At 38.3% G+C, this 26,074-nt stretch overlaps 1 protein-coding gene across 1 annotated transcript in view; it reads right to left on the bottom strand.

Annotated features, from left to right (window-relative positions):
- RANBP17 (RAN binding protein 17) overlaps window positions 1-26,074 on the bottom strand; it is a 4,607,784-nt gene that overhangs the window by 1,943,421 nt on the left and 2,638,289 nt on the right. Inside the window, exon 15 of the mRNA XM_044069092.1 lies at window positions 17,344-17,417. Coding sequence (XP_043925027.1) covers window positions 17,344-17,417 — 74 coding nt within the window. The remainder of the gene's footprint in view (window positions 1-17,343; window positions 17,418-26,074) is intronic.

The following is a 26,074-nucleotide window of genomic DNA, read 5'->3' as shown; positions in this document are numbered from 1 at the left end:
ATACATAACTCAAGAACTGGGTATAACACTAATAAGCATAATACTCTATACAGTTAAAAACATTGTACACTATTGGGTGTACTAATATCAATACATAACCATATTAGTTAATCATACACAACAAATTTTACAATAAGCAATGATAATATTGGTAAAAATTGATATTAATAGATAAAAAATAATATTAATAGATGAAAATAGATATAAATAGATAAAAATAATAACTCAGAATAAACAGGACTACTTAGCCATAGATAAGAACGACTTAATACTAATATGTTCATTAATTCCTGGAAATCCAGTGGCATCAGTGAGCATCTACCATCTACTCTCCTTCATAGCCAAACTAGCCTTAATATTGCCTCCAACTGAGGATATTTTAACCTGATCAATGATGACAAATTTGAACTGATGATCTTCACCTTTCATAACAGTGTGTCGATATAAGGCATTCTTATTATCCTTAACCCTAATACTATATAAATGGTCATATATACGTTTCTTTAACTGCCTCTCCATTTTGCCAATGTAAAAAGTGGAGCATATCGTACACCTGGCTAGGTAAACTACTAACTTGGTATTACAATTACTAGCCCTACTCTCAATATATGTCTTATTGTAATTATCCAACCTGATTCCTTCAACTTCATTTATTGCATGACATTGATCACATGTACCACATTTTTTGGTACCTGTTTTTTTCTTCTTAATCACGTATTTATCAGCCCCATATTCCAAAAGCCTTTTGATGTTAGGTCCTGTCTTATATACAAATTTCAGGTGAATGTCCAATATTTTAGTTAATTCATCATCAACAGTTATTAAGTTCCAATTTTCCATAATAATATTTTTAATAAAATGTACCACCGGTGAATACATCATAACACATACCCTATTGCTTTGTTCAATTTTCGTTGTTCCTTCATTATGGAAAGGGCTACCTGATATATTTCCCAGTAGGGGAAGATACTTTTTACCCCACTCATTCCCAACATACTGGACTACATCACTTAATAGTGATACTGGGTATCCCCTGGCAATAAACATGGACTTTATAAATTCCAATTCCTTATTCATAATTTCAACTGTTGATGACATACGGGCAGCTCTTATACACTGTCCCTTAAAAACATTCTTAAACATATAAGATGGATGGTTGCTACTAAATTCTAAATAATCATTGGAAAAGGTCTCTTCCCTATAAATTTATGATATAAATCCATGCTCACCATGACTAATGTATGTGTCTAAATAGGCGATTCCTTTATCACTATAATTATAAGTGAATTTTAAAAAATCTGTGGTATTATTAATGTAGTCAACAAATTCTCTTATCTTATCAATAGGGCCTTTCCATAATACAAATAAATCATCTAAAAATCTAGAATAGTAGGCCATATATTTGTTGTAATTGCATTTAAACAAAAATTCCGTTACCCACTCGAGCATAACTATGTTAGCGAAAATGGGAGCACACGATGTTCCCATCACCACTCCTCTAGTCTGCCTGAAATATTCACTCTCAAAATGTATATAATTGTAATCTAAAACAAGTCCCATCATATCAGTAATTAAATTTATTTGATCCCACTCCATATCAGAATATTTCCTGAGGCTATTGCTAAAATATTCTAAGCCAATGTCCTTGGGAATACAGGAAAATAAATCCTTAACATCAATAGTTATGAAAACCAAGTCACTACTCCAAAGGTTAGGAGTGAGCTGTCCCAAGAACATCCATGAATCCTTAATTAGATGTGGGATATTACTATACACCGGTTTTACCCATCTGTCAATTGCCACACCTAATGGGAATGTTTTAGACCTACTGCCAGATATTATCGGTCTGAACCGGGGTTGTGAGAGATTTTTGTGTACTTTAGGGATGCCAATGATGGTGGCTAAAATAGGAAATTCCACCCTCAAGAATTGATACGTATCACTAATAATCCTATGGTCAATCAGATATTCTTCTATGGCAAGATCAATTCGTCTATACCCAATGTTGATCTCATTTAACGATATAGCTTCATAGTTGCTTGAATGATATAAAATATTGTAAATCTCATTTGTATAATCCATCCTGTTATACAGCACAACTCCACTCCCCTTATCGGGTTTCATTACCCTAACCTCTTTGTTCTTGACCAATTCCTCTAAACATCCACGTTCACCTTTAGTTAAATTTTGATTAATACAACGTTGGATATTTTTATCGGTCTTATATAATTTGTTAAACTTGTAAACATCCTGACTAGTGATTGTTGTGGTAATCTATTCACTTGAAATATAGCTTGTTTCAAGGCTGTAGTTGTGGAGTGCCTCAAGTGGTCCTGACTGGTCATGTTTTAGACTGTTAAGGAGTCAACGAGGGATGATGCTGGGACCAAGGGAGGCAGTGTTCTTGATTTTAGTAAGTGCTACCAGCACTTGGTCCCTGCTGATAGTTGAGGGAAGTATTTCGGAGGGGATTTCTCCCGCTAGTTTCTGGTGGGGGAGTGGGAAAGGGGGGTGGAGTTTGAGCTGAATTTATTAGCCAGTAGATTTGCAATGTCACCTGATCAGTGAAGGTGGTACTGTTTACCACCAGTTCAGCACATTGTTTTGTGTGTGTGTGTGTGTGTGTGTGTGTGTGTGTGTGTGTGTGTGTGTGTGTGTGTGTGTGTGTGTGTGTGTGTGTGTGTGTGTGTGTGTGTGTGTGTGTCTGTGTGTGTGTATGTGTTACATCTAAGGTTCTGGACATAGCTGGAGAAGTCCTTCTGATTGTCATAGCTTGCGAGGCTATCCTGACCTCATAGTTAGCCTAACTGGACTTAATTAGACCTCTTAGTTTCTTGTTTAGTTGCGTAAAGAGTACTTGTTTATAAGGGAGTTGCTTTTCTTGATTTTGGCAATGAGCTTTCTTCTTTCATTATACACCCTGTTTAGGTGAGAACTGTACCAGTGAGGTTTGTTTTTAGTGTTTATTTTGGGTTTATTTATGGTAGGTACAGTACCCTTTATGCAAAAATTCACACGTTTGTATAGTGACTCTGTGAATAATTCTGCACAGGTAGCTGTGGTCTCAGGGTTGGGGGAGTCATGAATTTTGGCAAACTGCAACTTAATAGGATGTAGTTTACCTTTGAATAGTTCCTAACTTTTATTGCTTTAGCTGGATTTTCTGGGTTGATTTTTACTTCAAATGAGAAAGCTATGTGATCCAACCTCACTAGTGAGGATGTGACATGGGTTGGGGTTGTTTAACACTCTCCCATGTTGGCAAGTACCAGATCCAGTATGTTTGTATGTTTGATCCTCTGGATGGAGCATGCACTATCTGTTTCAATGTGTTTGTGTAACAACATCCAAGAAACGCTGTGCCTGTGAATTTGAGGCAGTGTATATTTCTCAACCTACAGAAGGGTAGCTAAAGTCACCCATGAATAGGGTGTTTGATTGGATGGTGAGTGCCTCTAGTAGGTTTAGGTAAGAGTTGTGAGACTTTAGGACACGGATGGTGACCTGTAGCTAGCCACAATTTGGTGAGGGACCTTATCTATGATGAGTTGCACATGGATGAGCTCCATGGTAACCAACCTAGAAGTATGCTTGTTGTTAACATAGATCAAGACACCTCCACCTTTGGCCCCAGTCTGTGCTGCTGTTGGTCTAAACTTGTGGAAGGCACTGTAGCCTTGCACTTCTAAAGTACTTTCTATGGCTTTAAACCAAAGCTCTGTCATGGCACAAATGTTTACATTCTTCAGAATGATGAAGGCTTGAAGGGTGTGGAGTTTTTTGTTTAGGCTCTGTGCACTGAGCAATAATATCTTAAGGCTGCTTGGTTTTTCACTGTGTTGGTAGTTTTGTCTTTTTGGCACTGCCTAAAAAAGGCTCACGGGGGGATGGATAAAGTTTTAGCCAATATCCAAAAGCCTAGGTGGTAGACAAGTGCAACCCATCCTTGGCAAAGCAACATGTTTTTTAACATTGCTCCATCACTGATGACAGATACTGGATCCCCCTGGAATGACATCAGAAACTAAGCCAGTTATTAAAATCAATAATTGTATGTTCACAGTGTGGCATCATCCTTGGATGTAAGGTATGAGCCTTGCACTGAGCAGCATTCTATATGTGACACATATTCCAAGAGATCCATAATGTCTCTTTTCATACAGCCCAGTAAGGTATGTCTCAGGTCATTTACACCTACATAGGCTATGACAGAATCATATTCGTACGTAGGGTGCAGTAACTTGACTGCATGCATGACATTCCGATCCTGGCTCCATATAGGCAACTAACCTGCATCTTTTCTTTGTCCAACATGGTGAGTGAGGCATGTGTGTGTTGCACAATGGCATCTTGAATGATAACAGTATTGGGTAAAGTGTATGCTTGCCTTATGGGCTTTGCACGTGGGGGACCATTAGGTGGAGGACTTATGTGACATGTTAGGTGTTGCTTTTGGTGTGTGCTTTAGTGATTGCTAAGGAGCTTTGTTGCCATTAGGTGGCTTTGCAAGTCTTTGAAATTTAGGAAGGTTTCTTTTAAGCACTTCAGCATAAGACAATCTGTGTGTGGTGAACGGGATGTGTGCTAGATGTGTGTAATGTGTATATTCCTGGCAACCTTGTTTGCATGCCAGATTTTTGTCTCCAAGGAAGTTGTTTATTTACATCTCTTGTATTTTGTGTCATTTTCTTTAATGATTAACTGGTTGTCTGAGAACCCAACACAATTGCTACATTGCCTTATGATGCCCTTATCTACTAAGCTGGCCACAGAAATATTTGGATGCTGCATATCCATGTTGGGTTGTGCTGTAATAGGGTTGGCTGTTAAAGATTAAGGATTGGGTATTAATAGGAGTCTCCTAGGGTAGTGTCTGGGTTAATGTCAGGACGTTAATAATGTTAGGATATGGTAGTGCTACTTGGTGCACAAGCTAGCTGCTTTAAGCTTATTTATGCACAATGCCAAATTGTTTAACAGGTTTTGGATCTAATCCTAGCTTTATAGGTAAATTTTACTGTCTATGCATTTGCTACTATAAAGGGCATTGCTAACTGCCACAGCCAAATGCACATCAGCAAAAAAAAAATCTTGAAAACTGACTCCTATGAACTCCCCTCTAGCAAATAAATAACCACACATTGAGCTTCCTGCAATGCTTTCCAACTCAGAGAGACCAGAAAACTTGTTTGCCACAAGATGTCTGATCTTGACATCTCTTAATGTAAAAGCACAGTAAAATCATATCTCAAGTGCAGATTAAACAATAAACAACTACCAAAAACTAAGTCCCTGGCTAATTCGCCCTTGTGCAAAGAGTTCTGGAGGCACACAGACTAGAAAAGCCAACAAACACAGAAATGGCTAGTGGCAGCTGTTCAGGACACAGCATCAACCGTGTCATAAGCACATTTTAAAGACTGTTTGGTTATCCGAGACACAGAAGACAGAACAACATTTAGAGATGCTTTAGTTTCTGACAAAGACAGCTAAGCAATTAATTTCCTCATACTGTCAAAATAAGCCAGCAGAAATGTAGACACAAGCCTGATAATTTACTATTCTGAAGGCAAAGGTAGTGGAAGAAAAAAAACTTCCTTCCCAAACATATCAAAGGCTTTTCCCAGTTTGTCAGAACACATAGGGTTAGCTGCTGCAATGAGTTTAGCAGAAGCTGACTTTGACAGAAAAAATACTACAAGATCTGACCTGGGGTTAGCAAATAAGAATTTGTCTGTCGGTGGCACCTTCTAAATCTAACTTTCTTAGAGTAGACAATGGTGTTAAAATTATTCCTTGAAGGCATCTAGCCAAGGTACCAAACGCACCAGTAAAGATTATTTGATTCACAGCAAGTTGTGCTTCCGATTTCATTTTTTTTTTATAAAGTATTTTTGGTTGTCCAGTTTTATGTTATGTTATGTTATTGGAGGGAGCCTCTGGTACTTCTGGTGTTCTCTAGATGGAAACGATACATGGAACGGTACATGAAAAGGTGTTATTTATGGATTTGCTGAAAGAAAAAGAAGAAAACTTAGCTGCCAATGATCACTGGTCATCACTGAATGCTGGTAATCATTACACAGAATTTGAACAGCTAGAGTATCTTATGCCCAAACAGGTAATGTTGTATTATGATACATGATTTCTGGAAAAATATCTGAGCCTCAATATTACCCCTAGAAGGTTAAGGGTGGATAAACTGCCAGACTTTATCTTTATGGAAGATGAGTTAGATCTTTTAAAGGAAATGAAATAAATTTCTTCACAATGTACCCTTGGCTGGTTAAAAATCTTAATCAAAAGAAATTTAAGGTCATAATGTAAAGTACAACAAAATATTTTACAACTACAAGAGACTTTACTGAGAGAAACATATGAGTCAACTTTTTCTGATAAAATGAGAGAAATTAAGATTCGAATGGGGAAAGTGGAGAAGGAGACTGTTGACAGAAAAAAGAAGAAACTGAATTGTGACATCTTTGATTTCAGAAACAACCTTATTTTTTTCATGGCAAAGGAACCCACGGTGAGGGAGGACCAACACAAAATCTTCCAGTGGGAAATCTCAGACATCAGGAGATTCATCGGTTTCTTCCTCAGAGATGGCGTTGAGTAAAAAGTGAATCATTTGAGGATATCCATGAAGGAGATAGCCAACAACACATTAGACAAGATGTTGTGCAGGAACAATGGACACATTTTCAATTTACCAGCAGAGGGAGACGTTGGAGAAATCACAGAAGAGAGAGAAGATGAGCAGTTTCCATTTGCTGTAGGATTTAGTGATTCTCATGGAGGTATTATGACAGCAATTCAAGACAAGTCGAGTAAGTGTTTTGAAAAGCAAGACACTTTGGACATTATTAATTTGTCTAATTTTGTCATTAGTGAGGATATAAGAAAAGTATTGTCAAAAGGTGTTAAAATTTGTGCCAACAAGAATACCAATATTGGCAGATGTTATTCTTGATGTAGAACGTTTTTGTAGAAAACTGTATCTCAGAGCATAATTTCAAAACAAAGTTAGTAAAAAATGAATTTCAATCAGCTGAACCAGATGATTCTTTGTAAAATTTGTCTATATATGAAAATGAGTTGTGTGATGATTTTTTCTGTGAAACTTTATCTACTATGAAATCAAAGAAGGTGATGGATGCAATGAGGGAATGTTTTGCATGGGCTATGGAAAACTTTTTGTCCCCAGTTTTACAAATGTCAGTAGCTTCATGCTCCCAAGAACTCTCAGTAATACAAAGTTTCATAAAATTTCTTTCTAAGCATGTTGAGCTGGAGTCTTTAAATCAGTTCAATTTGAACAAGAGTGAATGGTTAGTCCTTAAAGAACTTAGAAAGTAGAATCATGATTACATCTTTAGGCAAGCTGACAAAGGTGGCAACTGGGTTATATTATCTACAGAAAGGTATGAAACAATGGTGTTTGATTTACTGTTAAATGAAAATGAGTATCAGAAGTTATCCAAGAACCCCCTTAGTCAGTACAATGCCATGCTGTTGGAGAGGGGAGAAAGGTTGTTTTTTTTTCCATTGGTGGATGTTAAAAAATTATATATTGCACATCCAAAAGATCCTATCTTTTATGTTACCCACAAGGTACATAAAAACCTTAGAGAACCTCTGGGGAGACCAACTCTGTCGGGGGTGAATGGCTATCTGCAGAATGTAGGAACATTTTAGACACACATTTGTATACGATTCCCCCTCATATTAAGAACACAGCAGAATTTTGTAGAGCTGCAAAAGGCTTAACATGGTCCAAGGAGTTGTACTAGGACACAGTAGATATTAAAGCTTTATATCAGAACATTAAAAAAAGATAGGGATTAGAAGTTATTGAGAAAATGTTCGGGAGGGGCCATGTACTGCTTTTTTAATCAAAGTGCTGGATTTGTTTCACCCACATTACTTTAACTTTGAGAAGGAATTTTTTTTTTTTTTTTTTTTTTTTTGCAGAAAGAAGGGACAGCTATTGGAGCTTTGTTTGCTCCCTCTTATGCCTTTATATTTATGGCATATTTTGAAAATAAGTTCCTGTATCCTGGTCTGTATCAGTTCATCGAAGATTCACTTCAGAGAAACTGACTTCATCGACCCCAAACCACCAAGCTTCACTTCTGTGAACATTCACATCCGCAAAAGATTTAAGTAGGGAAAGGAAGCAGTTGGCCAACAGCACAACTTTGCCCTTTTCTCCACTGTAATGCGTTCTCGGAGTTGGTATAAATATATGTGTGTGTGTGTGTGTGTGTGTGTGTGTGTGTGTGTGTGTGTGTGTGTGTGTGTGTGTGTGTGTGTGTATATATGTATGTATATATATATATATATATATATATATATATATATATATATATATACATATATATATATATATATATGTAGTTGGGGGTTTGACATACTGCAGTATGTGTTCTGTTGTACTGTTAGCCAAGTACTTTCTTTTCCTGGTGAAATCTTTTTTCGATGTCAGCATTCGTGGAAGTGAAGTTCGGTGGGTTGGGGTTGATGAAGTCAGGTTCGCTGAAGTGAATCTTCAATGAAGTCATATAGTCCTCCCTCTATCCTACTGATTTTGTTTTTCTAATAATGTCATGGTATATAAACATTACATCGACAATTCATGTTTGTAGAGAGGAAATTTCGTATTCTGATAAATATGAAGTACAGTGAAATAGGAATCATTTTTGGGTTAGAATTCAGTTTTACGAGAAATAAGGATATTATACAATTTTTAAATGAAGAATTTCATATTGGTGAGGACAATTCAGTACGGTATAGTCTATTTAAAAAAGTTACTGCAGTAAACAATTTTTTTGCATGCAAATAGCATGCATCCTCCCCATTTGTTGAACTGTATACTGTATGGGGAATTCAAACGTATTTCCATTAGTACATCAGAGGAAAGATTAGTGGAAGGGGAGCTGATGAAAGTAAAAAAAAAAAAAGACTGTTCAAAAGGGGTTATTCGCTGGATATCTTAGAGATGGACAAAAGGAAGTTGGAAAAGGGTGAAGGTATTAAGAGGATCATGGAAAATTTCCAGGATCAACAAGTATATGTAATATAAAAGAGAAAGAAGTCATCTGAAAATGAAATTTATTTTGTTAATAAGTTTTTACCTTTTTCAAATGTTTTGAGGAAAGTGGTCAATGATTTATGGCCAGTAATTAGTCAGGATGACAATTTGAGAAACTTTTTTTTCCAAAAAGGTGACCTTCTCTTATGACAGGTACCTCAACTTGAAGGAACTGTTGAATCGTAAGATTACAACAGGAAGGGAGGTAAAGCTATACTCATTCTCTTGCGGCAAATGTAAAGTTTGTAAAAGAATTAAGAACATTTCTGGTACTAAAATTAATGGGAGAATTTTTAATTCTATGGGAAGGTTTTCTTGCAATTTGTGTAGTGTAATATATATATATATATATATATATATATATATATATATATATTGGGTTATGGGTGCACATCAACAAAATGGTGTGTGGGTCAAATTAAATGGATGGTCAAATTATGTATACTTGAACATCGGGGGGGGACATTCATAATGGTAATCTGGATAGCTCTGTACAGGAACATTTTCATAGAGCTCATGGTAACTAAGATTAAATTTTTTTCTTCAGTATTTTGGCCAGACCATATTTAGACGGGGGGATTAGTCATATGTTGAATGAGATGGAAAGCAAATTCATTCTTAATTATAGAACTTTACATTCAAGAGGCATGAATTTAGGGGTACAGTTGAATATTTAATATTGTAGCATTTAATGGTAATAATTTAAACTGATATAATTATTTATTTATATATTTAAATACTGTTTTTGATATGCTTTGTTAATGATTAAGTTTAATTGAAAATTGTTAATTGTGTGACTGGATGTTAACTTACGAGCAGCAGTATTTAAACAGCTGTCAATGGTGTTAAAATTATTCCTTGAAGGCATCTAGCCAAGGCACCAGAAGCATCAGTAAAGATTTTTTGAATCACAGCATGTTGTGGTTCTTATTTCATATTTTTTATGGATTATAAAGTGTTTTGGTCGTTTAGTAGGTGATTAACTGTCAGATTACAGGCTGCCACAAAGACATCCTCTACAGCTGGCAACACAGGAGGAACAAGTACAGACTGACGAAAATACATATCATAACATATTTGTTGAGATTCTGGAATTAAATTCTTTAAAAATGCTCACAAACAGTAGTAATTATTGTATAAAGCAAGTACAAGAGCAGTTATTCAAGAAAATATTCTTTATCTTAGCTTGGATTGCTCTGGATGTATTTGAACCACTAGAAAAATGTTAGAGAGTTTCCTGTAAATGAACAAACAACCTTGCAACTTGCCTGATTTACAGCAGAGAAAAGATTTTTAACTGACTCCTAAGCCCTCTAGCCAATAAACAACCACATTTCAGCTTCACTCAGTGCTTCTCATTTCAGAAAGCCCAAGCAAACACCTTCTGCTAAAAGATGTCTGATCTTGGAATCTGTTAATTTAAAAGCATGGAAAAGCAGCTCTCAAGTGCAGATTAAACAACAAATAACTAGAAGTGCTTTCTAACTCAGAGAGCTCAAGCAAACACTTTCTGCTAAAAGATGTCTGATCTTGGAATCTGTTAATTTAAAAGCACAGAAAAACAGCTCTCAAGAGGAGATTAAAGAAACAACTAATACCAAACAACTACGTCCCTGGCTAATTCAACCTTCTGCAAAGAGATCTGGAGGCACACAGACTAGAAAAGTCTACACAGAAATGACTATTTTTCCAAATTAAATAAATGCTTTAAAATGCTCCAAAACAGTAGTGCTCATTGTATAAAGCAAGAACAATTGCAGTTAATCAAGAAAATATTATTGTCTTAGCTTGGATGGATCTGGAGGCAGTTGAAATATTGGAAAAACTTTGCAGAGCACTCTGTAAGTGAACACAAAGCCTTGCAACTTGCTTGATTTATAGCAGAGAAAAGCTTATAAACAGACTCCTATGCTGTCTAGCCACTAAACAACCACACTTTGAACTTCTTTCAGTGGTTGAGAAGTTTCTTCCAATGTCAGGGTTCACAATTTAGGACCTGGACTTTAAACAAATGTCTGAAGTGTAATGAAACCAAAACCATGGGTGCAAGAATCCTGAGTCCCATTCATTCAATGTCCAGTATGCACTCGCTGCACTCTCATACTTGTAGAAGACTGCACCAGAGTTTGAACTTGGAGTTGGTGGACAGCAATACCCTCCAAACTCACATGGAACTGTATAAGGAGTCTAAAAAACTGGAAATCATTACCTCAAAGACTGATTAGTACAATAATTCTGCCCATCCTGAAGCTCTATCTTTCCAGATTACTCCAACTAGTGATACCTTAAGATTCATTAGCTCCTCTATGGACTGACCTCGGCCTCCCCTTTCACTTCAGAAATGTCTTAAATGTTTTGACTATATAGGAAAATGGATAAGGAAGTTAAATGGGTGATGTAAAATGAGGAGTAAGAACCCTGAGTTATTCTCGTATGGTAATGGTCACCAAGGATGCAATTTATGTAAACTAGAAGCACTCAGGACGATCTGTATACAGCCCAATCAAGGACTGTACCAGTGACCTCACAGAGGTTTTTCAGGTGTTCCAAAAGAATCACACTGTTAGCTGTGTCAGATGAGATGATATAACTTTAGGATAATGTCTCTATTACCTTTTTGTCAAACAAGAACCCGCAGACCACAGTGCTTGACCACCCTACCACTAGTAAGAAGTATAATGATCTGCATAGGGTTGGCAGGAGGGTTTACTCCTTTGCTGCACTGCGGCTCAGAGGCTTCAACTGTTTAACTCGCGTCTAAATTCTAGTCCTCTTGAGTGGACAAGGCACCAAAGAAGCTTTTCTTCCACTGAGTCTTGGCTCAAGGAGAAAATGGTCATGACCCCTGCTCTACTGTGCAAATCCTGCAGCTCTAAGCTCAGGCATGTTTCTGTGTAGGTTAGAGGATCACATTACATGCATTGGGCATGCAAGGGAAAGTACAGTTGCATAGGTAAACTTATGATAAAAGTAGACATTCTAAGATCACTGTTACAATAGTCTAAACTATATGGCTCCTACCACCTTGTGACTGTCCAGCTTTTCAAATTTTAACGGTGCATTCCACTTGCTTCAGCTATCAGGATCTAAAGAAGAGCTCCCTAAACAACACTTGGAGTCCAAATGAACTTAGAGCATTTTTTGCCTAGGAAGGGATGCAAGAGTCCTAAAAGAACAATGCTAGGAAATAATTTAAAAGTAAGCTATATACAACATCCACATCCTGGCAATGCAAGAGGATAAAAGCCAAAACAGGGCCGTCATTTTCTTGACATTTATGTGTTTTAACTTGTCCTGTTTGTTCCAGAGGCACTGAATACTCACTCCCTTCAATGTAGCTCCTCAAACAATATCTGATGCATCTGCGGTGACAAATCAAGTATGCATTGGTAGGGAGGTAGAAAGAAAGACCTGGGCTGAGAGACAACTGATCTACCCACCAGAGTAGTTTCTTTTTCACAAACCCCTGCACTGAAATTTCAAAAGAAAGGGTGCTGCTGCTGAATCAAAACCAATCTGGCATGCCATTAAATTTTCCTCATGTGAATTCTGGCTACAGGAATCATGACACTAGTAGTGGTCATGAAACACAGAATGTTGAGACAAGTGCCAGAATCTGTTTGGAAAATCTCAGAAACTGTTCCTTGTACCTTTCCACTTGATCATGAGGAAGAAAACCCATCATTAGGGACATATCCAGTGTGGGATGGAATGAGACATGATTTCTCTTTTTTCACCTGAAACCTCATGCTGAGAAAGGGTTTATTACTCAAGCCAGTGATTCTCGATAGCCTGCAAAGGAATCGACAAACATCAATAAATAATCTAAATATGGAAAAATGTTAATGTCCTGCAACTGCAGTGGGAAATTACAGGAACTAGGCACTTTTGTAAGCATTCCTCAAGCTGTAGATACCCTGAAGGGTGAAACATAAAACTGAAAAGATGAACCAGAAATAGAAAAAATGCAAAAAGCGTTTGAGATCTTTGAGGACTGGGATGTGATAAGAAGGTTACTAAAAAATGTGCAGTGGAATGAGAGGTAACAGGGACTGAATGAAAAGCATTTTCGATTTTGATGTGAAGGTTTATAAAAAAAATGTCTAGGGAAGATCTCTAGCTTCCTTCCCTCTTTGGCACAAAAAATCAGTGAATAAAATCCTTTCCCTCTGAGGTCTGGGGGAAAAGGTTTACCACCCAAAACAGTATGTGATCTAGAATAGGAGGAAACAGTGAGGTTTGCTATGATGGAAAGCAGGAAGAGAATTCCACTGCCAGCTGTAACTATTCTGAATGATTCTTAGAACCCAAAAGTCCAATGTTATGTGGCATCAAAGGGAGAGGTGAAGACCTCCTAGACTCTGGGATAGCTTTATAGGATTGCCAAGGTGGGAACAAAGAAACAGCTGGGGGAGGGGGGGACAAACGGTTTCTTACCTGCCCTTGGTTTTGTCAGCTTTGTTCTTTCAACCTCTCTGCCACTGCATTTTCAACTTTTGCTCTGCGGGGCCTGGTTGTGAAAATTTTTTCAGTTTCCAGAAAGAGCAGTCTAAACTGGAAGCAGGATTTGTTATAGTTTCAAAGGAGGGTTGAATTATTTGGGTAACCCCATGAATTAACTTTTACAGACATCAACAAAGGATGTTCTAAATAATATGTTTCTATCCAGAGGAACATTCAGAATTTCAATTTTCAAATCCCCTGACAAATTCTGAAAATGTAGCAAAGCAAATTTTTTCATCACAAAACCAGTGGCAGCTGTTCAGGATATAGCATCAGCCATGTCATACACACATTTTAAAGAAGCGGGTTGGAGAAAGGGAGCGAATACTGCAACAGTGAAGAGAAGGATATCTACTGTTATGGTAAGATTTTACACAACTGAGCTAAGTCCTTCTATATTCACTGTTGCAATATTCTTCACCATAGGGAGAGTGCAAGGGCTCAAGAAAAGGACTGGAAGGTGGAAGGCTGATAAGAGCCCTTAACAACCCATGACCAAGTCTGAAAATGTAGCTCTGGCCCTAGAAACCATATCCAATTTATAATGCTTAGTAAAAGTATGCACTGAAGGTCAATAGTGGTTTCAAGGATGGAACTGGCATCCAGTCTCTAAAAGAAAGCACCCGAATAGGCAACAGCTTCATTGGAGTGAGTTCTAACAGAAGTAGACAGACATTTGTCATGAAAGGAATAACAAAAGGAAATGGCATTAGAAATCCAGGAGGAGATGGTTTGCTTAGAAACAGCCAAACCCAATGTCCTGGGATGAAAAAAAAAAGCTGGTCAGATTTACAAATGGCCTTAGTTTTATTGAAAATATTACCTGAGCTATCTGTGCAAATCCAAGGTATGTAGAACCCTCTCACTTGCCCACTGAGGAGAATGAAAAAAGGGAAGGAGTTAAACTGCCTGATTCAAAGACAACTCATTGACCACCTTGGGCATAAAATAAGTATTAGTAGAAGGGACATCCTGTCCTTGTGAAAAACCAAAAAAGGAGAGATGGCCATAAGGGCCTGAAGCTGAGAAACCCTCCAAGCAGAAGTAAGAACAAGTAATATGTCTTCCAGGTACAATGTTACAGAGAAACTGAACATGCAGGCTCAAAAAGGAGCCTGGGTCAATTTTTCTAAAACAAAATTAAAGTCCCAAGGAGGAGGAATAGGCTTCCTTGGGGGCCTACGATGCAGTACACCTTCAGGAAACTGTTTGACCTTAAATCGAGAAGCCAAAGGAGGATTAAAGGGCAGACAAGCAGAAAAAGCTGACAAATGGGCCTTTACAGAGGAACAGACCAAGCCAAAGTGGAGTAATCTTCACAAACAGGATGCAGCCAGAGGGACCCCACTAAAAAAGATCCTGGTTATCAGCAAGGCACCAGACAGAAAATCTCTTCCATTAGGACATATAAGACTTTCTGGTTGCAGGTTTTCTTACTTCTTGTAAAACCTTGAGCACGTCCTCAGAAAAGGGGTACCTAAAAGGGTTCAAAATACTATCTCCCACAGCATCAGTTGAAGAGTGGACAAGTTAGAATTATGAGAGACCACTTATCCTGTGCCAGGAGTTTCAACCGGTGAGGTAACCTATGATGATTGCACCTGGCCAGATGCATTAAGAGGGGGAACCAGTACTGTCTTGGCCAAAAGGAAGTCACTAACAAGATTTTTGGGGGGTCCAGCTGAATCTTCTGTAGGACTTCTGAAAGTAGGAGAAGGGGAGAGAAGGTATAATGAAATATCCCCTTTCAAGGAAAAGAAAGGGCACCCATCTTCTATGCCAGATGGCATGGCACTTAGGAACAGAAAAGAGGGAGCTGCTTGTTCAGAGGGGAGGCAAAAAGATCTATCTAAGGAGTACCCCACCGATGGACTATGTCCAGAAACACATCTCTGTGAAGCAACCATTTATGAGTCTGTGTTTTGGACCTGTTCAAGGCATCTATCACTAAATTGTGCTATAAGGGAATATATACTGTCTGAAGAGTTAACTGATAGCTGAGAGCCAGATGCCAGGCCTAAACAGCTAACCTGTAGAGAAGGTAAAACTTTGCACCCCCTGTTTGTTCACATACCAAATCACTGCTGTGGTGTCTTTGTAAACCTTCAGGGGGCCTGGAAAGAGCATGGGGTGAAACAAACGAAGGGTCAGAATCAGAGCTCTCATCTCTTTGATGTTGATACGGTCTGACTTCTGATGGGGGTGATCACAGTAAGCCCCCCCCTTCCATCTCTGAAGCATCGGTGAATAGTTCTTGAGAAGGAATCGGAGCCTGAAAGGGCAGGTTTGGGTTGAGGAAAATTTGCTGAATCCACCACTCGAATTTCCACTTTAGATGAGGAAGGAGAGGTACAGTCAAATCTAGAGGGTGGCAGTTCTGAAGCCAAACTGACCTGAAGTACCACTGAAGCTTCCACATGTGCGGCCTGGCAAAATGGAGCATTGGAATTGAAGAGGCCATGAATCCCAGGGCTCAAATAAACTCTCTGGCTAGAACAGCAGACAGAGGAAGAAGAGAATTTAAGAAAGTGATGAAGGACAGAACTTTTGGAGGTGGAAAAAGAGGCCAACACTGGCAATGTCTGAATCCTGCTACTCAGATACACATGATCCTAAGAGGGAGTCAGGACAGACTTTTGAAAATAGAAATTGTATCCCTGACTTTGGAGGAGAAAGACGGTAAGCTCCAGATCATGTAACAGGCAAGTGGCAGAAGGTGCATGAAGCAATAGATTGTCTGAATAAGGACAAATCTGAATGCCTTAGAGCTTGCAAAAGGCAAGCAAAGGAGCCAGGCATTTTGTGAATGCTCTTGGGGCATTAGAGAGATTGAATACTTTAAGTGGGATTCTTCTCAAGTGTCTGATATCCAGAAAAGGTATTATGAGCTACTTCGGGTGGCCACTAAATCTTATGCAGTGCCTCCTGTGTTGGTTGTTTTGTTAGACACCTTTAGAGCTGCTTCTAAGTCTCCCGATTCTCAGCCTTCTGCTTCAGACACCTGACAGGTTCTTTAAGGTTCCTGAGGATTGTCAATTCTTATTTAAGTGTCCTTCTGCTGACCCTGCTGTGGTGTCGGTCTCTTCTGACAAGCCTTCTAAACTTTTTGCCCTCTTCCAAGCTTCTGCCTTCAGATAAGGATAGTAGGGCAATGGAGATAATGGGTAAAAAAGGTTTAAACTGCTTCTACTTTGTTCCAAAACAACAGCTGTTTCCCTTTCTCTATGTTTGTACAATCTCAGATACATACACCCCACACAAAAAGAAACACACATATGTAAGAAGTGTCAGGAGGTGTTGGGGGCTACGGCACTTCAAGAAGCTTGCTCACTGGAAAATTATTACTTTTTTTAAGGTTTGGTACTCAGTGGTTTTCCTGATGATGTGTAGCTTGATGTTTGGAGCTGCTCAATCTGAGCCAGGTACAGACTGCTGTGGTTATTTCGCTTCCTCATGACGACAAGGGTTTGGTGACTGTTGTAATTTTGTGACAGGGTTTACAATTTAAAGGGAATTAATATACGTAAGTGTGGTAAGGTATCCTGTAGTCTTATAGAATGGGTAGAAGATAGAGAGAAATGGATTAGTAACTGAAAGGTTCATTTTTTGAAGACAAATACACACACCAAATTTACTCATTTCAGCAAATGAACTGACATCTGCTAACAATATGTAAAGTACGCACCTATATGTAACTTAAGCATCAAGCACATATTCTAGCTAAGAAAAAGCATACATTAACTTACATTTTTGACATGAAAGCTTGTAAAACATGGCTGTCGTCCGGAATTCCCAAAATATCAGACAATCTGACATAAACCTACAAAGAAAAAAAAATGACAAGTTTCTTGTAACCACTGCTCTTTAATGTCACAATGTACACAACACAGAAGCACAGTATTTAAAACGCAAATGTTACATATATTCAACAATGGCAGATACAGACAGTTTGTTACCATCTCTCTAACAGTACACACTCCAGAAAAATGTGGTTCCAGACAGTGATGAGACTCAATCAGACCACAGAAAGGGCAAATATTTCTGACGATTACAAAATTAATTTAGATACCTCTCTTCAGTGAATTCACAAGACAAATGAGATTTGTTTACCTGGGTAAATGCAGTGGACCACAGGGGGCTATTTTCAACCACAGTCTTGTTACAGACAAGTTATAAATGAAGTATAATAACAAACAGTACAGTGAATAGTAATTATGCAAAACTTAAAAATAACTGGAATAACATGCGGTACTGTGATTATTAAAATTCACAGGCAGACAATCTGCACTAAATTTACATTAAAGTCTCACACTAAAATGACCATTAGAGCTGCACAAGGACTAGCACATTCATGCCAGGATCAAAATTTTCAAAACAAAAAGAAAGGTAGACAGTGCAGCTGTTAATGTAGTGTACTAGTCTTAACTAGAGAGACAACAGCATGTTTTGTGATCAGTGAAAATATTGGCCTGCTTGCTCATACTGGTACTAGCTACAGGCTGGTAGCCATGCACAGAGCAGACTACTACCTGTTATCTACTTATATGAATGGTAAACATATGATGTGTGTGTGTGTGGTTACGCTTATGGTGCAACGAAGATGATGCAAGTTGCTTGTCATAATAAAGTAGAAGTTCTCGCCTGTTTTGCTTTATGATATAACGAGGGCTTGATCTTTATGTTGAGATATAGGGAGTTCCACAGTTTATAATTTGTAGCAGAAAAAGATATGAAAGCAGTACGTATGTGGGAGGAAAGGAGAAGATAGTAAAGACATGCAAAATGATAATGATAGTTTGTGATCAGTGCTCTACCCAATCAGCAATTCAAATACAGAAAAGTAGTGGATAGCGGTTTGTAAATCACAGTAGCCAAAATGTACTGGGCTTGGAATTTGACAGACTGAAATACCCCTTCAGAGAGTGACAGTGAGACGGAGATGCAATGATGTCCACTTTTAGGGGTTGTGTACAAATAGCAAAAAGCTTTATATAGGCAAGCCTGGAATTTAACAGCCTTTTTTTTCTTTTTGAATTTAAGAGTATTTTTGATAAAATTATCAAGTGATGGTATGCAGTACTTCAGGTGAGGAAGCAATGTGAAATTTATCAATAATTTGTTGCTTTCTCAAGAAGGCTGTTTTTCGAGTTGGTACAGATTAGCTTGTCATTTAACACTGTAAATTCCAGATGGTATAATAAGTGTGAATTCTGGGTCTATCCGGAGCCAAAGCTGGTTTATATATCAGCAATTTATTTTTTCCCTCCAACTCATCATTTATCAAAAATTAAGCACCAAACACAGTGAGCCAAAAAAAAACTAAAAAGCAGAAAAATATATTTTTGAAGGATGCAATCCCCCCCCGCAGATATATATACCAACTCCACAGCTGCACAACAATGAAGAAAAGGGGATCCCCTGAAAAGCACACTGCTGGCTCGCACAATGTATGTATTGTGGTGAAATTTACAGCAACATTAAATTCTCACACTTAAGCCACTCAACCACCAGTGCAACAATCACCAGTAACAATACTGCCCAGAGGTAGAGGAAACTGAAGAGCCTTTCAAAGCAATTTTTCTGCAGAAAAGAGGACACCGTTTGCATTTGCAATGGTACAGAGTTCTTTAGGGGGTGCTAATTATAATATACCTAGTTTTACAATACTTTATACTGAATGCTAGAGTGGGATAGGATAAAATACAGGTCTTTGGAAATGTTATAGGTAACAGCAGCAGTATAGTAAGGCATAACCATAGAAGTGGATGTTGTTAACATTTTGGAAATATTATTAATGAAGAGGGGAGGGAAAAGTGGCCAAGTACAAAGCCTTGCAAGCATTTAATTTAAGGGGAATGAGGACAGAAGAGTTATGAGTTACAAAGGACATATTTCTGTACCTATCTATCTACAGACAAACAGATAAATATGATTAAGATCCTGTTGAAATCTCTGAAGGGTAATAGAATGGATTTCGAGTAAAGTAATCCTGGATGTGAGAGAGACAGTTAAAAGCTTTCAATGAGTTTGCAAACACAGTGCCTGTTATGTGGCCTGCCTCTGTACTGCTGTACATACATGCAGTCTGTGAAAGAGATAAGAGCTTCCAGCTCCACTATCACACAATGATAAAGGTCTGAAGGTAATCCAGGTGCCCTAAGTTTGACCAGTAGCTTTGCTACCTGTTACAGACAACATGAGAAAGAGGAGGAATGATGAAAGTGAAGCCTGCTCACTTCTTCTTGGGGGAAGGGATGAGGAGTATGTGGCCAGTTACACTGTCTGTGGTAGAGTCTCCTTAGGAAACCCAGGGGGATCATGCTAAGGTATTAACTACGAGTGAGTGGGGCCTTGATTACACGAAGGCATGAACGTCAATCTCAGAGCCCACTGCTTGCCATCCCTTAGATGCTACTTCCATGCACAAGGGGATGGAAGGAAAAAAGAAAGAGAACTTCCCCAAGAGCTGCTTGAGTGACGATGCCTTTGATCATCGATCACTCTCTGGGTTGTATAGCACCAATGAAAGAAGGGAGAACTTGAAAATCAGCAGGCAGAGGGTGAAAAAAATATGAAAAAAAGACAGTAATTGTTATAGTGCTGTGACCCATACAGAAGTCATGTTGGTTTGGGCATTGCAAACTGACTTTGATTTAGCATTTGCATATCAAAGAACACTTTAATGAGCAGTACACTACTGAATACATTATGTAATCACCCTGATATCACATCACAGTGAACACAACTGGATGTCTAACATGTATCCTACAATGGCTCATTTATAAAAAAAAATACAGAACTGGACAATGCCTGTCTTCAGATGCTGATATTTTAATTTACCAAGTACTTTAAAATCTGCATTACTTAGCAAATGTCCAAAGATTATCAACATTCTTAACTCAAAATAAGACAATACTATTAATGTTCTAACTGCGTAGCTTTAGATTACTGAAGTGAAAGTGGCAATTTTGCTTACTCAAAATGTTTATGATGTTTTTAGCACAAGGTCTGTACAAAATCAAAGCCAACTACTTTATCGAATGCTCGCAGCTATTAGACACAATTAGTTATGAGATACAATGTTACAGTCCATCTATGCAGCTTTTGCTGAGTTGTAAGTGACACACAAAACTGGACAAGTCACTCTTTCAGTCAGCAATTTTAAAAGTTTTTTTTTTCTTTCTAACCTTTTCAACTTTTATGCAGCTGATTCACAAACAACATGACAGCACGGTCTTTTATCTAATAATCAAATAATAAAATGTATCACAAACACTCAAATGGAATACACTGCACTTTTTAATACGTTATACCTACTTGCCAGAGATGTTTGACACTATACCAAAACTCTAAAAATAAGTAAATAGAAAGGTAAACACTCTAAATGCAGAATATAATAATCACAAAAGTATTATTCATGACTTGGATGTCCCTACCACCTGCAGGGTTGAAGAGTTCCATTTCAACATGCTTTTTTTCTTGTGTCTTGTCATAGGTTCATAGGTTCATAGGTTCGTACTAGGCTATCTGCCCTAGGGCATTTATAAGCCTAGCCAGAGTGTATGTGGCTTACACCACCCCTTAGGATGAGAATACTACGCCCTTTTAGGGTTTAGTTTACTATGCCTCTGTCTAGTAGTGACACAGAGATGACCCCCGGGGTAAACCTACGATCTCCCATCCACTCGTCGAGATTTCTCTTGAATAGAGTCAGTGAGGGGCTCTGCCTAACATGGACTGGGATTCTGTTCCAGAGTGTAGGGAGCCTCTGGGTGGAAGCTCTTCTACAATCGCCTTTATAATTTGCTTGACATCTTGTGTCGGGGATTTCTTTAGTTTACAATTTCTGCTTATTATTTTCTTCCCAGCTTAAAAAACAAACAAAAAAAAAGAACACTTGCCCCTTCCTCTAATCCTTCCATTTTATCTATATTCATCCAGACAGATGTGGAGAATACCTGTTTTCCAGGTCAAATAAAATTAGGCAAACTCTGTATTCCCCTTAACTTGTTCTAATTTACAACACTGCTAAAGGACACAAATAAAACCACTTAGTAAATTATCATCACATTTCCAAAAAAAGGTGCAACACACATGGGTACATTCCAGTTTAAAATGTACTTAAAGATGCAATGCAAACCAAAAATATATATATATAATTTTGTTACTTTTGTAGCTTACTTGGAGAATGGGATAATTTTTTCCTATCACTACTTCAATTACAGTTAGTTGGACTTTGATTACCATTTTCTAGTAAATTAATTTATGCAGCCAAAGGCATTAAACTTAATAAGGCTGTCTAGGCAATTCAGATCATGTGTCTCTGCTCAGAAATACTAATGTCTTTACTTACAGTCATTTGCTTCCCTAAAACTTCGGACAGAGTACTCTGAAGGGTAGTTTTAAAATCTGCCAATTCATTATACTCCCAAAACATATAGTCCTAGTTATCCCTTTCTTTCCTATCAAAAATCCATCATTTGCTAAGTACCTGAGGAAAAATTCTTTGAAAGTCTGATTGCGGTACAGAGATACCCATATAAACACCTCCACGCAAAAAAAAAAAAATTCCTAAACCCTCTGAAATTTGTTGTATACTTTGGATCCATACATATGTCTTTCCATTTTTGCACTTGTAAATTGCTTTTCAGTCTCTCTTCCCAATCTTTTCTAACCTCCTCTGACTGATTCTTACAGTTATCATGCAATGTTTTATGTGCCCTATTAATTATCCCGTTGGTAACATCAGCTTCTATTTCAGACTCAGGAGACATCATCATCCTTGGACCTGGAAGACATACTGTTAGTAAATGTAGGTAGAAAGTTTATAACACTGACCGATATACAATATAAAAAAAGAAAGCCCATTGCCAACAAATGTGTTTAGGCATCTAATAACTGTATCAACTTAGAGGGGGTCATCATTTATGCAGTAGGATTTTCCAAGGATTGCAATACAGCAGAGACTCAACTATCCAAAAAATGTCAATTATACGAACTCAGCCTTCCAATGTTTTCGGGCAGGAAAAATCATAAAGTCTGAATATATAAATGTTAAACGTATTTGCTTGTGCATGCTTTTTGAGCTTGTAGCCTGCTTGTGTGTGAAAAATATTCTATTTTGTCCATTGGAATCGCTGAATGGTTGAAAAATGTATTCCTTGCATGCAGTAAAAACAAGATTTTAGAAGTTTTTATCAGGTTCAATTATGTTTAATTATCCGAACAGTATGATTATCCGAACTACCCTAGGTCCCAATTAGTCGGATAATCGACTCTATACTGTACTGCATTTTTTTGTGCTGATCTTGACTGCATGGTCTTCACACCACCAGTTTGTCTGGGTTACATTCTCTTGCAGTATGTGGGTATCAGCTGAACAGTTAATATCATCATCAACACATATTTCTCCAAAAGGATTTGGTGTCTAAGAAATAAGTTCACTGTATGTCATATAAAAGTAGCTTCCTATCCCATTCACTTCTGGGCTGTCTCTTTTAGGTGCATATAGACAGAGGAATCTAGCAGTGGGAATTTCAATGGCAAGGCTCCAAACGGTCATCAGGCATGATTGCTTAGTACAAGTCTAAGAAATTAAAGACATGGACCCTCTGTAAAAATATGGTGTACTGTACCTTTTCTGTATTCAGTTTCATTCAGAATAAGAAATAAACTACATTTCTGTATATAAATCAAATGACCCGAGATGGACTAGTAGCTCAGGCACTTCCTGGAGATGTTAAGAGAAAAGGTTGTAGTGACAAGTCTTTGCGTGTTCACCTCTCTTTTGAGGGAAGGGATGAGACAAATATGCTGGTGGACAGCTGACTGCTTCTGTACACTAGTAAAGCCCACTGGGCTGCGTGTGCAAGAGGCTTGAGTACACTGTTGTCCTAGTGCATGAGGCAGAGACAATCCCAATGCCACACCTCACTGCACCCACTGACCTACAAATATGACTCTAGCATAAAAGGGGGTAGGGCCTTAACACTGCATGCACTACTTTCCATGTCTGACTCTGCTGGCTCCCTGACCTGCTCACCTCTAGCAAGCCTCGCTTCACCACGAAGCCAAGACAGGCAACCCTCACCAGCAGAGCAAAAAAATGGGATACCAGGATCATACAGTCCACAGAGATGCCACCATGGAAAGATCACCTCCCCCTACCTACCTTGGAAGGATTTTGGAAAAAATTTTTTGGAAGTCACATGCTCCAGTCTTCTGTTAATTGCTACACAGTAATGCAAAATAACAGCTGTAGCTGCACTAAGACCATGTTTTGTACTATAAATTGTACTTCTGCATTTCATAAAAAAAATTAATGAAAACATATTTCTTTGGTTCTGCAGATGTACTTCATGACTTCGGACATCTTGTAACATATGGCTGTTTGTTTGCATGGCCAGTAAAGGGGCTGTACTCCTATCGTCCATGTGTTTTTAATCAAAATAGAATCATATTTTGTCCCACATAACATGCAGTTTCACGGGGCTAAGTCATTAATGTTTAAAGTTAAATACCTCACATATTAAACAACTCTTTAGGCCTCATGGTAGTCAATCCTCATATTTCCATTCACATTCCAAAGGATTAGGTGCTGCAGAGCATGTTACATCAGGAGCTATAAAGCCATCACACCCTCATAGACCAAATGTGTGGTGTCAGATCCCAGTCAATGGGCTCTAAGAAGTGGACAAGTTCCAGAAATCTCACCGTGAGCACTCACATCCTACAAGCTGAGCCTAAATCTGCTGCTGCTCCTCATAATGGACTCTTTGGTTGTCAGTTGTAGAGTTCAAATTGGTTCCTTCCACATTCCTAGAAAAATGAAGCCCCCAGAAGAAAGTGAATAAAATGAATGACCTGGAGTTAGGGCAGTATTACTCAGCATAAAAGCAATGGAAAGGAGCTGAGACTTCAGTCACCCGTGCCGTAGTACATAAACAGCTTGGCACACATTCATACACACCGGATATAAAGACAATCCAGGTCTGGCGGCAGTCCACACATTGTGAGATTATTCTGCCAAACCTTCACACTTAAAGGTAGCTGGACTCTCCAGCTACAGCTCCAATCTCCCCCAATCTGAGGACATCTTGCAGTCAAGTTGCTCAATGCACAATTGCTCAAATCACAGTTGTTCAAGCATAACTGGTCCAGATGGCAGCTACATGTATACTGCTGTTCATTTCATATACCAATGATTGGATACTGCTTGAAGGGCATATTTTTTTAAGCCCTGTGAGCTAGCAATCTCCTGCATGAAGAAGGAGACAGTTTTTTGCCGCCTACTACTGACTTTTTCCCCTCAAACCTACAGCAACCTCAGAGCAAGAATAATGGAGATACGTGAGGAGACGCTTAATTCAAAAACACACTATTTAACGTTTTTCACTCATTCACATTTGCTTACCAACTATACAGTATATTTATCATAAGGATTCAGGCACTCGAGTTGTCAGTCTCCAGCAGTTTATCCCGAGGAATTGTACTTTGAAACAATGAAACCTCAAATAATCTTACTGGATCCATTAAGTCTAAAGAAAGTGTATCTCAGCAGCATATTCTGTCAGTGAGGCATCCTGGAAACTGACTTGTTTACCCAACAGGAAGATGCAGTCTTCCCCATTCTGTTTGGTTTAGCAAAGAGGAGTTAATGATAGATATTTTTCTCACTTTTCTGAAAAGAAAGATTACTGTTTGCCTTTCAAACTCTTCTTCTGATTCTCTGTTAAAAAAAAAAACATAAATGCAGAAGTCCAAGAAGAGATGAAAACTCATCGTCCCAGCACCCTGGTGGAGAAACTGGGTATGGTTTCAGAAACTCAAGTCCCTTGTAGTATACAAAACGATCCCAGTGCAAGCCAATGAAGAAAGGCTTAGTTGGGACAACAACTGGTTCCATCTGAAGCCTCTGTTACTCCTTGTGATCTTTTTGCTCCTGCAGAAAATGTCAACGGGAGCCTATGTTGTGAAAAAAATGTCAGACGTCCACCTATAAGAGGTATTCTTCTACGTAGAAGAGGTTTTTTTATCTGGGTAGTAGGCAATTTATGTGGTTCAGTCATTTAGCATTCATTCACATACCATTCTGGTTTTGAGTTTCAGTTCTTTCACAGCAAGTTGCAGGCTTCAATCATATCTACATGTCACAAAGTTGTGGAGGTGACTAGCTGTTTATCCCATTCTTGAAATGGATACCACATCTTCACCACCATCTCTCTCTTCTTTGAGTCCTGAACTTTATGACTGAAAGACATTCACGTAGTCTTTTAAAACTGGCTGGTCCAGCAACCAGTTTATCTTTTGCAAGATGCTGGAAGATGCTGTTTAGTTTATCGTCATAACTTCAGACCACAAATTCTTTAAACTACAGAACCATATTGATAGGGAAACCTATTAGATGTGTGGCAAGACTCAAGTGTCCCCTAGGATTAAGCCATGTTTCCTCATGAAAATGGTTTCAGAACACACCTC

The sequence above is a fragment of the Protopterus annectens genome, chromosome 4.part0 (genome assembly GCF_019279795.1).
Source record: "Protopterus annectens isolate FY-2018-M chromosome 4.part0, PAN1.0, whole genome shotgun sequence".
NCBI lineage: Eukaryota > Metazoa > Chordata > Ceratodontiformes > Protopteridae > Protopterus > Protopterus annectens.
This window is presented reverse-complemented; position numbering and strand designations above follow the sequence as displayed.